This window comes from Peromyscus californicus, unplaced genomic scaffold (assembly GCF_007827085.1).
Source record: "Peromyscus californicus insignis strain IS unplaced genomic scaffold, ASM782708v3 Scaffold_11__1_contigs__length_118956290, whole genome shotgun sequence".
NCBI classification, from domain to species: Eukaryota; Metazoa; Chordata; class Mammalia; order Rodentia; family Cricetidae; genus Peromyscus; species Peromyscus californicus.
In genome coordinates, this window is record NW_026294402.1 from 113,454,413 (window position 1) to 113,470,870 (window position 16,458).

General features: G+C 48.7%; 1 protein-coding gene across 3 annotated transcripts in view; it reads left to right on the top strand.

Moving 5' to 3' along the window:
• Ctdspl (CTD small phosphatase like) overlaps nt 1-16,458 on the top strand; it is a 131,786-nt gene that overhangs the window by 103,831 nt on the left and 11,497 nt on the right. For 2 of the 3 annotated variants that reach the window (XM_052723844.1, XM_052723861.1), the window contains exons 3-5: nt 2,956-2,988; nt 10,776-10,877; nt 14,147-14,203. In XM_052723844.1, coding sequence (XP_052579804.1) covers nt 2,956-2,988; nt 10,776-10,877; nt 14,147-14,203 — 192 coding nt within the window. The remainder of the gene's footprint in view (nt 1-2,955; nt 2,989-10,775; nt 10,878-14,146; nt 14,204-16,458) is intronic. The other variant, XM_052723852.1, reaches the window with a different exon arrangement.

Genomic DNA, 16,458 nt, shown 5'->3' on the forward strand with positions numbered 1-16,458 from the left:
AGCACACACTGAAAGACAGCTTGTCCTAGCAGCTGCTACTCCATAGTGTGTGTATAACTCTCAGTAGCATGATCAGTGAGAGTCCACTGTGGTTCGTATCCTGGCAGCTCTCCCCATGCCCTCCTCTCCCTCCCTGCTGAGGAACTATTGCCGTGAGGTGCTCAGCAGGAAAAGGCTTTTGCTACCAAGCCTGACACCCTGAGTTCCATCCCCGGGACCCACATGGTGAGGGGAGAGAACCAGCTCACACAAGTTGTTGTCTTCCACCCTCCACATGTGCGGGCTGGCCCTCACCCACAAGCACACACAAAATAAATAATAAATCGGTGGAAGAAGAAGATTTTTAAAATAAGAGATTTAAGACACTGTCACTGTGAAGAAATTCCCTAAGGGAAAGGGACCAGGGTTCTCAGTTGTCCGTTGAGATAAATACCTTTTAAAGGCACTCCTTTGGGAATGGTAGTCTCACTTAGAATTCCTCTTCATTCATAGGCTGCCTCTATTCACATTTGCCAAAATGTCTTTTTAAATAATTCAGGTGGTTTTTATTTTGGGGATGGAGGGATGGAGAGAAAGCTCACAGGTTTGGCTGCTGTTCCAAAGGGCTAGAGTTGGGTTCCCAGCACCCATGTGGCAGTTCACAACCCTCTGTAACTCCAGTCATGAGATCTGACACCCCTTTCTGGACTCCATGGGCACCAGGCATGCATATGGTATATAGACATACGTGCAAGCAAAACACTCATACGCATAACATAAAAATAAATCTTTTAAACTTAGTTCAGTCTAAAGTGGGGTGTTGTCTGTATAACAACTGCATGGTCTGTGGAACCCTGTGGATGGGGGAAGCTGACTCCCAGGGGACGCTCTGCCTCTTACACTGAATTCCACCAGCACCCACAGAACCCAGGCCAAGCCCAGATGTGGAAGTAGATCCCAGACCTGACTCCACTGAAGTCTGCAGGGCTCCCTGCCTCTCCCAGCTCAGCGTGGTGGAGAAGATGGAAAGAAAGCCATGGACAGAATGGAACAAGCAACTGCTGAGACACCATCTGCCCTGGAAAGAGGAAGATTTGGAATCTTTTTCAACCATTCTGCAGCAATGCTTTAAGCTGACAGTCACTGGGGCCATCTCACTACACCCTGGACCTGAAGGCCAGCAGCATCTAGAGACTGAGAGGAGTCAGTGTCCAGAAGACTCCAATAGCATTGACCCTGGAGGACCCGAGGAGTAAGGAGAGCCTAAAAGGGATTGCCAGAAACACAAATGCACACATACATACATACCCCATACATACACTCCCTATATACACACACCCTATACACACAAATTCACATATCCTATACATACACCTACAGTCCCTACACACACACATACACACCCCTCATAGTACACACATGTTCATGCACACACACACACACACACACACACACACACACACACACACACACACACGTGTACACACACGTGCAGTCCTCATTCTCACATACCTGTGGCTCAACACTTCTGTGTGTCCATTGTCCCTGTTCTGTCAGCCCTGGGCTGTGCTCCCGTGGCCTCTCCACATGCATGTTCAGCTCGTGACAGGTGTTTCTGAAGCTGACTGAGTAGGGCTCTGTGGTCTCTGGCTGGAGCAGGGCTTCCTACATGGCTTTACCTCCAGGAGCACTTGTAGTACTTAGAGACTTGTCCCTGCTCTGGGAGGCACCCTGGTGAGGCAGGCCAGAGATGCTGTTGTGTGGGCAGTTAGAGGGCATCCTCACCGTCATCTGACTCAGTATCACGTCTCTAAAGGGGCCAGCACTTACGAGCTTCCGGTTAAAATCTCCCCTGATAGCAGCCGTCTGCTCCTGAGTCCAGACACTGGGAATGGTATTGTTTAGACATTTCTGGAATGAAGTTCCCTGCAGGAGTTGATGGACATCGGGATTTGATTAGCATGTGCTGTTGTGAGAGAGAGTCACGCGACTCCCCAGTGATAGAGGCCGCTTAGAATGGTAGAGAGGGGTCCCTTTTGGAGACCTCCTGGCAAAGGAAGGAGCCATCAGGGTCATTTCAGAGAAAAGAGGAATTGCATTACCCCACAGAGGTGATGTCTAGGGGCCAAAGAGGATCAGGAAGTCACCGTGCGGGTCTCAGCAGAGCTACCAGGAGGCGCCAGCCGCCTGCCTTTACCATCAGGTTTGGCCTTCACCAGAGACCATGACCACCTTGGTAACCATGGATACATCTTTTCACAAATCCTCTAATTGGAGACATGAAGCAGTTTATCTCCCTATCCCAGCATATGAAAAAGAAAAAAACACAAAAAATAAATAAAACTTTTTTTTCTTGGGTTTGCAATGGCTGGTATTCTGGGCTGAGGCTAGTTGGGGCCCTTCCTTGGGGCATGAATATTCTTAACACCCTCGGTGAACACAATGTTGTTTCCCTTAAAGGGGATAGCTCCGTGGGTAGCCTGGGAGGGAACTTCTTGTACCTTGCCCTGTCCTCTTTCCCATTCTCTCCTCTAGCCTACGGAGGCCCTGGAGTGGTCAGGCATTCCTTGTAATCTGATAAACCTGCCTCCCTTTCCCTGCGTGTTAGACTGATGTCCTTTTAGGGGGAAATTGCTTAAAAACAAGAAACAAGCCAGTTATTAGAGGGGTGGGGATCAAAATATGAGTGTTTGGGTTTTTTTTTAAGTTAGAGGCAGATTCCTGGGAGCAGGGCACACACTGTTTAAATAAATAGAGAGGCTGAGCCTTGTAAGCCCTGCCTCCAAGTCCGGGAGGAGTCTGGAAACAGCATGGGCCTGCTCCCTCCCGGAAGTCCCTTGGCTTGCTGATTGCCGCCAGGGTGGAGGGATGGGAAGGCCATTGCTGTTTGTGCTCAAGAGAGCTTAGAAGTTTCTTCTGAGAATGTGATCCCTTTCTCTTCCATCCTGACGATGATTTTCTTTTCTTTTTCCTTAGGGTGACCAGAGGCAGGTCATTCCCGTACCAAGCGTATGTATCTTCATCCAGTTCTATTAAAACATGCATAACATCCTTCAGGCCTTCGGGCCTACTCAGGGGAAAAGTTTTTCAAGGTTCTTGCTTCTGTTGAGTTTTATCACGTGGTATAAACATCTATTTAAAAAAAAAAAAAAAAAGGAAAGAAACAAAGCTAGTTTGAGCTGTGAATGGGACAGCCATACAGGGGGGAAAGCAGACAGCTGCATCGTTCACCCACTGCTCACCTCTTTTCTCCCTGCCACCCCCATTTCCTTTCTCCCAAGAAGAACCTCTCAGTAAACTGAGGTGGCCTGAGCCCCCCGCCCCACCCCACCCCCAACATACTGCATTGGCCCAGCTCCTCTGATCTGGAGAGCAACACACATTGCCCAGACTTGCTCCTTCACAGCAGAGTCTGGCTCATTGAACCTGCTCAATGTTGCTGTTCCGGGGCTACTTGGCTGCAGCTCTGGGCTGAGAGGAACCTTCGGCTTAGACTCCTTAAACTCACAGGAGCCAGCCCACCTCTCAGTCCCCTCAGGCCAGCTGCTCTGCGACTCTGCCTCTGCCAGGCCACCTCACTACCCTTTTAGAACCTGAATTCCAGAGCTGAGTTGTACCTGTGTCCGTAGGCCTCCACTGGGCCTACCATTTGCTCTTCTGCGTGCCTCCCTTGCTCAGCCAGCAGCACTCCATCCTCATACCATGCAGCAAACAACTTCCCTAAGGAACTTTACAGCAAGGCACAGCCCCATGTCTTCAGGGAAGGAGTCAGTTTCTAAACGGTCTGTGAATTGGTCTTTTAGTCTGTAAGGATTATCTGATTCCAATTATGGGATTCCAATCTGTGTGTGTACACTTTGACATATTTCCTGGAGCCTCCGAGAAGTACAGCTGTCCTACACTGAATAGAGTGTGTTTTATGAGTTTGGATTGCCCAAGAAGGCTTTTTGGTACCACGTGTCATTTGCAACTGGTCCAAAAAGGTCAGTCATTTTATTTTTCTCAAGACTTTCAGTCTCCATTGACTGCCTAGGGGTTGGGCTTCACTGGGGGAAAGATTGATGGGGCAGCATCTGAGCCAGTGTTTCCAGGGGCACCCAGCAGGCTCGATCACAGGGCTTCCTTTAACCTCTACAGAGGTCTTTTCATACATTTTTCTTGCACAAGTGTCTGTAGTAAAGGGGTGGCAGCATCTATTGCCCCTTCCCATTCAGTGTCACTATACAGAAAGGTAATTCACGGCCAACTGTAAAACTAGGAGCTAGATGAAAGCATCTGTGGACCATGCAAACCCTGCTGAGGACACTGGCCCTTTTCCCACAAACTGGGCTCAACCATGTACACAATTCCAGCATAAAGTAAACAGGGACAAGAAGGTTCCTTGTGTAATTTATCTTACCATGAGATCAATAAACTACAGCCTCTGCCCTGCATCTACAACAGATGGTGGGTCAGGCCATGTGACTCTTGAGACTGGCTTCCAAAAAGGCAGCACCTGGCTGAAGTAACTTGTGTCTGTTTGGTGCTCCTCCCCGCCCCTCCCCCCCTCCCAGTACTGGGGATTACCTTGTGCCTATCAAACAAGCACTCTACCACTGAGCTACACCCCCAGCCCCGATTTGCATCTTTAAATGATGACATGAAGGAGAACAGTTCTACCATCAGGCACCTCCACTGCCTGCTCAGCGTGCAGGACTGAGAGCGAGGTCGTCTGGGCTCAGTTCAGTCCTGAATTCTGAGTCCTGGCCTCCCTGGTACAATCTGCACTGATTCCCCAAGGCCCCTGGTCACTTAGGTAGACCGACCCTGTTCTTTCTGGAGCAGAGGGGGTTCTGGGTAGTGCTGAGAGTGACTGAAACTAGGTGCTGCATCAAAGGACTGCATACCTCAGCAGGCGCTGTGCCTCCAGACCAGGTCCCCTGGCCTCCTGATGGCTTTCTCCAGGAAAGAGGAAGGACCATCTGAGGCCATGGGTGCCCAGGGCAACTGCTGGTGCAGAGTCCCCGTCTCTGCTCCAGGCCTCACCTGCTTCTCTCATTCACATGCTGCTCTTTTCTCATGTGCAAAAGTTTTAGACGTTGAACTTCTTACTAAACAATAATTCAAGCCAGTGGTTAAATTTTAAATGATGAAAAATTAGCATAAGAGAAAAAATCCTCCCAGCAGATCCCACGATCACCCATGACTGTCATTAGTGTTTGTTCCGCCCCTCTCAGAAAGCTTCCAAACCAACATGTTTGTGCACTGAGACTGTGTTGCTCCTACCGTTCTGCAAGCGATCTGTTGCTAGCCATCAGCGCCTTGAGCGTCTTTCCGCATATCAGCATGTATACACCTACCTCACTGTTTTGCCTGTCACTGACTGCATTCACGTGGCTGCCGTTAGTGTACGTCAACAAGCATTTGTTACAGGAGTATCTGTGCGTACGTGGACCTCTACAGTCGGGTCCTAACTGAACACACTAGGTCCAACAGCCTCTTCTACATTGTTATTTATCGGAGCCAAATTGCCCTCCAAAAACTGATGACTGTGAGATGACCCTATTGCCTTTCTGAAATTGCTTCTCAAAGGCTTTTAACCTTTGCTAATCCAAAAGCAAGAATGTTATTGATTGTGCTGGCTGGCATCTGTTGACCAGTGAATATGAACAGTTTCTCATTGGCCACACACCTTGCTTCCATCCTACCCATCTGGGTTTTATCTTGAATTATCTTTTTTAAATGTTTGAGAAGTGGTGCTTGGGCCTAAGAAAGAGAGCTCAGTGGGTAAAGGTGCTTGTTGCCAAGGCTGATGATCTGAGTCTGATTCCCTGGGGCCCACGTGGCAGAAAGAGATAACCATTCCCCACAGTTGTCCTGTGACCTCCATATGTTCACACACACACACACACACACACACTAAATTGTTTTTTTTTTCTAAGTTTTTAACGTTAAAAGACTATAATGTATCTTTTGACCTTGTTTATAATCATTTTGGCCACAAATTTTATTCTTCTATAGGTAAATTTATTCATCTGATGTTTTATGACTCCTGATTCTGTGCTTAGGGACATCCATCCACTCTGTAACTGTGACCCATGACCCATGTTCTTCTCTGAGGTTTTGATGTTCTTCATCCATTTAGAAAGCATGGCACCGGGTGTAGTGGCGCACGCCTTTAATCCCAGCACTCGGGAGACAGAGCCAGGTGGATATCTGTGAGTTGGAGGCCAGCCTGGTCTACAGAGTGAGATCTAGGACAAGCACCAAAGCTGCACAGAGAAACCCTGTCTTGAAAAACCAAAAAGAAAAAAGAAAAAAAAAAAAAAAGCATGGCATGGTGCTCCATTGGCCGCTCTACTGCCCTAAACCTTTATGGAGTCATCATCTTTGACACACCATTAGAATGACATGTTAACATGGACTGTTGAAAGTTTCAGTTAGTAGCTTTTGTGTACCACCCATGGGCTAGGAGTCAGGGCCTTCCTCGTTGGGAAGTTTTGTGGGCATTTTAGTTACCGTCTGATGTTGAAGGGTAGGGAAGACATGTAGAGATGGGAAGTTCACATACACTGAGTGGTCATGGCTTGAGACAAGCTTGTGAAGATGCCTTCCTCACCGAAAGATGCCACAGGGTCTATGACTCAAATCCTGTTGTCCCACACCCTTGCTGAAGTTACGTGTCGTCTCACTGATGTGCACACGGAGCCCTGGCGGTATAGCTGAACGTGAAAATGAAAGGGGAGTCGGAATAGACTTAACAGTCAGTCTGTGTAATCTGCCAGAAGCTTTTTGATAAAACTGGGAATCTCATTCCCAGACTTCAGATGGCAAACCACAATGCCTTCTTCCTCCCCCACTTCCGTGTCTCTGCCCCACCCCACAAGTCCCGTGCGCGCATTTGTGTGACTTTGTATAGAAAAGGCCGTTCTTATTATACTCAGTGGCCCATGCTTGTAATCCCACCCCCAGGAGGATTGAGAGTTCCAGACCAGATGGCCAGCAAGATGACTTGGTGGGTAAAGGTGTTTGCCAAATGAGCCTGGCAACCCGAGATCACCCCTAGAACCCACATACAGGTGGAAGAAGATGACAGATTCCAGAGTTGCCCTCCGGTTTTCACACACATGCATGGCATCCAGGTGCCCACACACAATAATAATAATTAAAAGTTGTTTTTTAATGACTAGCCTGATAGTACAGGCTTCTAATTCCTGCTATTCAGGAGGCTGAGGTAGAGTGAGTTCAAGGCCAGCCTGGGTACCTTAGTAAGACCTTGTCTCACATTTTCAAAGTAAAAAGAGCGTGTATGTGGCTCAGGGCTAGAGTGCTTACCTAGCATGGATGCTGCCCAGGTCAGCTTACAGCTCTGCAGTAAATATATAATGGCTGTTTTTCCTGTTCTTAAGCCTTATGATGACCTCAAAGATTTGGTTAAATCTTCGAGTGAATGAGTCAAGCTAAGTCACAAAGCACTATGGCAGCTTTACAGTGTCCTGGGATTGCCAAGAGCACAGCTGTCCAGAGGTCTTAGCAGTGGACTGAGGAATTTGCATTCCTCCAAAGGAGGCTCCCAGGGAAGCTGTGTGAAGGGCTAGGGATTGATGGGGCCCTCCCTCCCTCCATCTTCCTGCAGCCTGGCCTTCCTGTCTGTCAAATCAATGACTTGCTTGGGAGTCTCACCCCACCTGATCTCACCTGCATCATTTGGTCAGGGATATCTGTTTTTTAATTACTGTTAACGCAGAGAATGCTGGTAAAGTGTGGATACATATGCTGAGAAGGTAATCTTTAGTCTTGGAACGTCACGGAGCCGCTTTTGGCAAGTCTTGGATGTTCTCAGATCTGTGAGAATTGCTAGAGCCTTGTTTTCCAGGCCAGCAATTTCAATGACTTAAGTTATAAACATTGCTTTAGTAGTGCATAAAACAAAGGGAAGGATGGAGGGGAGCAGGCTAACCCTGGGGTAGGGGAGATAGGAAAAGTTCTTACCTGTTCACATTCTTCACAGGGAGACTGTAACTTTCATATAACTGTGTGATAAAATCCAAACAAAGTTTACCGTGGTCATGTGCATACCTTCTGCTGTGGCCCAAAGAAAGAATTCCCTATCTTGGTTATGTTCAACCCTGCCTTTTTATTTTTTTTTTTTTTTTTTTTTTTTTTTTTTTTTTTTTTTTTTTTTTTTTTTTTTTTTTTGGTTTTTCGAGACAGGGTTTCTCTGTGTAGCTTTGCGCCTTTCCTGGAACTCACTTGGTAGTCCAGGCTGGCCTCGAACTCACAGAGATCCGCCTGGCTCTGCCTCCCGAGTGCTGGGATTAAAGGCGTGCGCCACCACCGCCCGGCATCAACCCTGCCTTTTTAAAAACATGTTTTTGTACAAAACTTCTTGTGAGTTTAGTTATCTTTTTTTTTTTAAATAACCTGCTGACTCAGTCGTTTATAATGATGGAAACAGTCCCTCTCAGTCCCTGAATTCCATGTCAGTGGCCAGGGCATGTCCCACCTCCCCTGCTGATGCCGGGAGGCCATGGAGGACTGGAAGTCAGCTTTAGTTAGAGCGGTGGAAGTTAGACCTCTAGGGTTTTTCTTCTCTGTGTTTAGAAAAAGACATCGGTGCAGAGAGCACCCTGGGGTCAGGACGGCTTCTGGCCCCACGTCACCTCTTTGCTCAGCCCCTGTGCCGTGTATCATGGTACCTGCCTCTTTAGCTAACCTGCCCTGTGGTTTACATTTACCGTTGGGCTAGCTAAAGTTCCATTTTAATTTCATTTTCAGCCCTGGAACTAACTGCAATACCTCACACATGCCAGCATTCTACCACTGAACCAGATCACACACACCAGTGTTCTTCCACTGAGCCAGATCACACATGCCAGTGTTCTACCACTGAGATGGATCACACATGCCAGTGTTCTACCACTGAGCCAGATCACACATGCCAGTGTTCTTCCACTGAGCCAGATCACACATACCAGTGTTCTTCCACTGAGCCAGATCACACAAGCCAGTGTTCTACAACTGAGCCAGATCACACACGCCAGTGTTCTTCCACTGAGCCAGATCACACATGCCGGCATTCTACCACTGAGCCAGATCACACATGCGGGCGTTCTTCCACTGAGATGGATCACACATGCCAGTGTTCTTCCACTGAGCCAGATCACACATGCGGGCGTTCTTCCACTGAGCCAGATCACACACGCCAGCGTTCTTCCACTGAGCCAGATCACACATGCGGGCGTTCTTCCACTGAGCCAGATCACACATGCCAGTGTTCTACCACTGAGCCAGATCACACACGCCAGTGTTCTTCCACTGAGCCAGATCACACGTGCCGGTGTTCTTCCACTGAGCCGGATCCTAGCCCTACTTTTTGAGCCAGGGTCTCACTAAGTTGGCCATACAAGCCCCTAAGCTCACTCTGTAGCCTAGATAAGTCTCGTTCATCCTCCTGCCTTGGCCTCCTGAGTAGTCCTCCTGGGACCACAGGTACGCACCATCCAGCCCAGCTAAAGAATATTATTTTCTTCCATCAGCGAATGTTCAAAAGTGAAAGGAACCAGCCACTTTAAAGAAATTCTGATTTCAGGCCTGCTTGTCTTGCTTGAAAAACTCTACTGCTCATTCTTCCATGGCTGAGTCTAGATATTTAATTATGTTTTGTTTTGCATCAAATATTAAACAGTTTGCAGGGAAAAATTAACTAGTTAACATTAGCTACTGAACATACCACAGTCAATTAAAATACTTCACATTATCTCTGGAATGAGGCAAGGCCCAAAGAAGTCAATACTCGGAACAGAGCAGGCTGGCTGAAATTATAAAGCCGTGTATTATTAGCTCCTTATGACCCCATCACAGGAGAGGAGTCAGCTGCTTTGAGCACAGATTTTTTTAGTTAACACAGCACATGGATTAAAGTCTAACTTGAGATAAGAGGTACAGATGCCTCAGCCATCAGTTTCACACCACAACAGTGCAGGAGCTGTGCCCACCAGTTTCAGTTTTAATACTTGAAGGACAAGTTGTTGGCCAGTCTACAACATCTCTTTTCAAGTGTTTAAGAATGCCGGGCATGGGGCTGAAGAAACTGCTCAGCAATTAAGACTTTGTGTGGCCCTTGCAGAGGACCTGGGTTCTGCTTCCAGCACCCACATGGTGGTTCACAACCACCACCTGTAACTGCAGTTCCAGGGATCTGACGCCCTCTTCTGGCCTCTACAGGCACTGCATGCACAAAGTGCACATACAGACAAGCAGGCGCACATGCATACACATAAATAAAAATTTCATGGGTCTAACATAGCTCCAAAGTTTCCTGACTTGTTACAGTGAATTTTAGGGAAAAAAAGACGCCAGGAAATAGGCCTGTGAAATCAGAATAGTTACTACATGTAAACATTCATTCTTATATAATCCATTTTAATAATAATAATGGCCACCCTGTGCATGCCAGGAAGACTGTTGGGTGGTTTGCTGTTGGTACAACTGATAAACATCTATTTTACATGGAGGTATAATCACCTCAACTACTAACAAAAAGTGTCTGAGGTGATATTGAAACCCAGGCTTGATGCAGAGCCCAGGCCCTCACTTCAGTCAGTCACAGAAAGACAGTTTCAGTGGGGCAGAATCTCCAATGCAGAATCCTTGTTGTTACTGCTTTTAGTAACGTGACATGATAGGCTTGACCGGGCCTTTAAATGTTTGCTTTCATTTACACCCTCATTAGTGTAGTCTCTGCTGTGGCAGAGGGGGAGGGGGAGTTGGACTCTTACACCGAGTTTATAACACTGATTTTTTTCTTCCTTTAGCCGCCAGCTAAATACCTCCTTCCGGAGGTGACTGTGCTCGACCACGGGAAGAAGTGTGTGGTCATCGACCTGGATGAAACCCTGGTGCACAGCTCATTCAAGGTAAATGCCACATTCAGGATCTCATGGGGGGTCTTTGTGACTTCGTGACCACCGTGAGAAAAGGTGAGAGTGTGGTTGTGTGTGTGTGTGTGACTTCACTTCTCATGAAGAAATCCCAAGAACTCAGGGTTTGGGTTGAACCTATCCTTTAGCCCCAGTGAGCAGGAGCTATGAGAGGTGAATATTAGCACATTGGTTTGGGGAAGAAATTGCTGGGCTGCCAGCATCACTGAGTACTTCCTTGAGATCTGGGCTTCCCTGCTCTAAGCCCTGTAGAAATGCTTTTAGGTTCAGGTGGTACGGGCAGTCAGTGCCCAAGGATGGGATGTTTTTGAGGTAACGAGTGCTGTGCCTTTTGTTGGGTGGGACATGGGGTGGGATGTTGCTGAAAGCTGTCGGGTGGCCTGCTGTCCTGGTGATGTTCCCAGATTAATGTTTGAATGAACTCTCAGGAAGCCTTATCCCAATGGGCCGGGCCATTCATTCTGATCATTTTGATGCTGAGGTTTCTTGTGCCCATCATAGCTGAGTACCACCTTCACAGCCCTCTCAGGGTGGTGAGCTGCAGCTAGGCTACGTCTAAGTGAATGTCAGAGGCTTCCTGACCACTTTCCCCACTCCATCTCACCACCACAAATAGTTCAAAGAACAGAGGACCCCTACACTGGAGCAGCAGTGGCTACATTATTAAGACAGTGAGTTAATTCAGCCCTCCTCGAAGGAGAAGAAATCGTGCAAAAGAGGCAAATGCTGACATTTGGAACATGTGATTGGTGTGCTGGGGAGATCAGTGGGTGTTTCTAAGAGCCTGATGCTCGTCTCCATGGACCATTCCTGTCGGTGAAACGGCTCTACCCTGCCCAGTGTCGCCACATCCCTCATTTCCCCCCTGCCCTGGGACGCCTCTTGCTTCACCCCGTGGTGGACTGGGTGTCTCACCTGAACCCCTGTCATTCCCGGCAGGCCATCGGGCAGGAAGAACCATCAGCTTTACCTCACACCTTCTGCTGGAAACAACGTTGTACACCGTGCCTTCTCACTGAGCAAGGAGGACAAGGCCAGGAGGCTGTCTCTAAAGGCTTTGGGAGGTGGATGACCTAGTGAAAAGAGGCCTCATTCTAGCTGCTGAGGCTTGTAGGAACACCTCATTACCCAGACTTCCAAGGGCTGGGGGCTCTTCCAGGATTAGTCCCGGGGCCACATTGGCCTTGTGTATCCAAGCTCGGCTCTAAATGGCATTGCAACATTTCCCTTTCTGTGAAGCAAGCGGCTCAGGACTTCAACCCCTTCAGAGCGGGGGTCAGCCGCTGTCATAGCATAGAGAGCTTCCTCCCAAGGAGCTCTGGAAAAATTGCCCAAGATTACCAAGGGTTCCTGGCTCCGAGGCAGGGCCTTGGAACCCCGGTGTCTCTGGACCCTGCTCAGAGGGCACAGCTGCCACAAGCTGTAAAATTTCCTCATTTCTTACCTATGTTTGTGTCGAGTGTGTGTGTGTATGTAGGTCAGAGTACAGCTTTGAGGGGTCAGGTCCTTACACTGGGTTTGTGGGATCAAACTCCTATCATCAGGCCTCGGCAGCACCAACCGTGTCTCGGAGCCACACCATCTCACAGGCTCAGACTGGGCTGCTTTTCCAATTTGGATTATGGTCTCTAGTGTTCTGGGCATTCCAGAGTCTTGGGAAAGTGAGTGCTGTGTTCACACGAGCTCCCGAACTCCATATGGAAAGCACTAGCTAGCTTCAGCATGACCTGCATCGCCCCAGCACATGAGAGCTCAGGGACCACGCTTGACAGCTGGAGCTGATTCTCCTCTTACTTCACCGTGTGGAGTGTGATTTCATAATCCAAAGCCTGTGACAGTTTCTTCTTCAGTCGTTTTTCTGTTTTTCATAACTTGATATTTCAGTGGTAAAATTATGAAATTTTGAGTTCATCCCTTGCTTTTCTACCCTGGAAACAGATAAACTATGGTCTTAAACCTCAGCAGCACCCCCACATCTGAGCAAGCGCTTAGTAGTGGGGCGAAGGTCTAGCACACTCCACATAGTGATGGTCTAGCACACTCCACAAAGTGGTGGGGTGATGGTCTAGCATGCTCCACCTAGTAATGGGGTGATGGTCTAGCACACTCCACATTCTTCAGTTTATGTCAAGTTTGGTGTACCGATAAACTTAAAAGCAGACCCATTTTACAGTCTCAGCACAGGTTCCACACTCTCTCTCTACCCAGTGGCCACCATGCACCTCTGTCTTCCTCTGAGTCTCTCGCCCCTAGGATCTTCAGACTGCCTGTTCCTTAATTTTTGGACCTGTTCCTTAATTTTTCTAATTTGTGGGATTCTGTTTAGAACTGCATATGAGTCTGTCATTGAGATATGATAACTGCGAAAGTCACATTTCATTTTTCAAATGTGTCTAATACTATCCAAGAGTTACGTTAAATGCCTGTGAAGTTGTGGGTTAGCTGGGTTTTGTGTTTCTTAGAACAGAACAGTTGAGAGACTGGCTGCCTTCCAATCCCAGAGCAAGAAGCCAGGCCAGGTCACCAGGCAGGGCCTGAGGCTGCTGATGGAGCCACCAGGCAGGGCCTGAGGCTGCTGATGGAGCCACCAGGCAGGGCCTGAGGCTGCTGATGGAGCCACCAGGCAGGGCCTGAGGCTGCTGATGGAGCCACCAGGCAGGGCCTGAGGCTGCTGATGGAGCCATGGGGACCCATCAGACCTACCACCATAGCAGTTTGAAGAAAGCAGACACTGAGTCCAGAGGGAAAGTCCGCCTAGGGTCCTGGCCTGTGGTGTCTGACTTTCCGCCTGCTGTGGGTGAGTGCTCTGAGCGTTCCCTGCCAAGCTGCCCACACTGTGAGTCCAAGGACAAATTGCTTTTCCAGTGGTAATGACACTGGCTAGCGGGCTTTCATCTCTGCCCCCTGGTGGCCATTAGGGTTCCCCTCATCCTGTCTGGGCGCCGGGGCAAGGGCTAGAGTCTCTGAGGAGCCTCATTCTCTTGCCAGGGGGTACTACCCTTTGTAGTTGAGGCAGGCAAGTAACCAAGAAGTTGGACCAGGATGCTGAAATGCCACAACACTCAGAAAGAAATGTGCCTTCCTGCTTGTGTTATTTCAAGGACCCAAGGCATGTGCCAACACCCTCCTGAACTGTTTACACCCCAGTTATCAAAATATTGGTCCAGGCAAGCTTTTTTCTTGCTAAAAGTTCCAATTTTCTTTTCCCTTTCAGGGGTATTAATCACAGTTTCTTTTCTCTCTAGCCCATTAGTAATGCTGATTTCATTGTTCCGGTTGAAATCGATGGAACTATACACCAGGTAAGAAACTGAAGCTAACCTGGAGTTTTAGCAAGCATTTTCTTCTCGTAACCACATTCCCTGCCAATGTCATTTCTAAATTCTCATCTCAGTGGTAATTTTATTCCAGCCACAGGAAACAAACTTTGTATAATAAATACAGTGAGCTGAGAGTGGGGACAGAGGCAGACGGATCTCTTGAATTCGAGGCCAGCCTGGTCTACAGAGCGAGTTCCAGGATAGCCAGAACTACACAGAGAAACCTTATCTCAAAAAAAACAAAAGTAATTAAATGCGTACAGTGAATGAATTTCTACCTCACACTCATTTGTTCTACTCCAGGTTTGTGAGGGAACTTTTCTGTTCATAAATGTTAGCTGTGATTGTTCTTTGATCTGATTTAGACTTTTGGGAGTTTCTATACTGTCCTTCCCCGACCACCACCACAGGCTCGCTCGCTCGCCCTCTGGTTAATGTCCTCGTATGATTGCTCTGGGCTACTCTCCCATGCAATAGGATGGGGCACTCTTGGGGAGAGGTGTCCACTTTGATGACAGTGGCCCCAGACTGATCTTGTCCCATGTGGTTTTCTCCACTGACACCCCAAAGCAAAGGAGGAAGGGTGTGTTACGATCAGCAGTCAGCTGGCATGAATCTTCTTCCGTGGTTTTGCTTTTGTTGTTTGTTTTTTCTTTGTTTTATTATGTCTGCCTGCACACCCGAAGAGGGAGGGCACGAGATCTCTTTACAGATGGTTGTGAATCCTGTGGTTGCTGAGAATTGAACTCAGGACCTCTGGAAGAGCAGCCAGTGCTCTTAAACACTGAACCACCCCTCCATCCCTGCTCCCTGACTCTTGAATGAAGAGTGCCCAGGCCTGTGACGTCAGCTCATTGCCCAGATAGGGGAACTGAGACTTACTTAGGAAAAGGGTTGGCTCAAGAATGTATATGAAAAGTATCAAAATGAGAATCCTGACTCCCAAGCCAGGGCTCTTTTCCCTAGACACAGCTCCCTGCGACCCCACCTAGCTTTGCAGGAAGCAGGACCTGGGAAGTGTGGTGTTTCCTCATCTCATGGTTTTTAAAAGCCTTTGTAAAGCGAAAACTGTAGGGACCTGGGCATTTAACATTCACAAAATATCCGCTGATTAACTTGGCACCCGACAAGCAGCTCGGACTTCTACGCTGAGTACTGTAGCTGGAGTTTCAGAGATCTTGAGATGAGGCACAGGAGGGCTGTCCAGTGGCATGGAGAGGAAAAAATAATAATCCTGTGGTGACCGCGAGCAGGCGCGGCTCCCCCAGCCCCTTCTCTTTGGCAGTAGACACCCCGGGGCCCCAGGGCTGGAATCAGAAACTCCTAAGGGGAGGAAACCACAGGTGCAAAGCAAGAGGACCAAGGCCCTGGCGAAGGCCGTGGCCTCGTTCAAGTAATCCAGGATAGGCTGTGCAGGTCCCAAGGGGCCTATTCTTGGTTACTTGCACGGGGACGCGGGCCTGGACGCCGGCATCCGGGCCCAGGACCCTCCTTTCTGCCAAAGGCGCCAACGTCAGAGTTCCCTGTCAGTCTCCAGCCCTTTGCATGTAGCCAAGCTTGCTGTCCGAGCAGTCCTCCCAGGGACACGGGACCGGAGGCCACACCCAGTCACTGGCACCGTCACCAAGGAGTATTGTGAGCAATGGGGATCCTTCGGCTACTGCCGCCACAGCTCTATCCTCGGCCCTAGCCCATCACCCCAGCTCAGCAGGGTCCTATTGGTACCCAGTCTAGTACCCATCCTCTGGCCCCTTCCTCCAGGTCACAGACCCACTCTTTCAGTTAGCCAGGCGGTTTCCTACCAAGTCGTTGACCTGCAAAGCACCTTTTTCTGGCACACTGCAAAGCAGTTGTTTCCACACGGGACTTTCGTCACCTGCAGTGTGCTCTTCCGTGTGGTGCAGAGCCTTGTGCCCGACCCCCTGCAGCCTCTCTCTCCTCTGTCTGCTGTGAGAGGCCCTGTGTTCCCACTGACACTCAACTCTCCACCTGCAGCTGCTTCCCCTGAACGGCCTCCCAGTCTTCTCTCACTGCCTCTGATTGACTGGGCACACGCAGGCTTTAGCCCAACACCACACGTGTGACCAAGCGTCCAGATCTCATGTTCACGCTTTGCTCAGCCCAGGAAGCTTGATTCTGTTCCTTAGCATGTGAGCTCCTATTCATCCTTCAAGGTCAAGGCCAGCTGTTACTTTCTGTGACTCCCTTCTCTGGAAAGGAGAATGAATTGTCTTTAA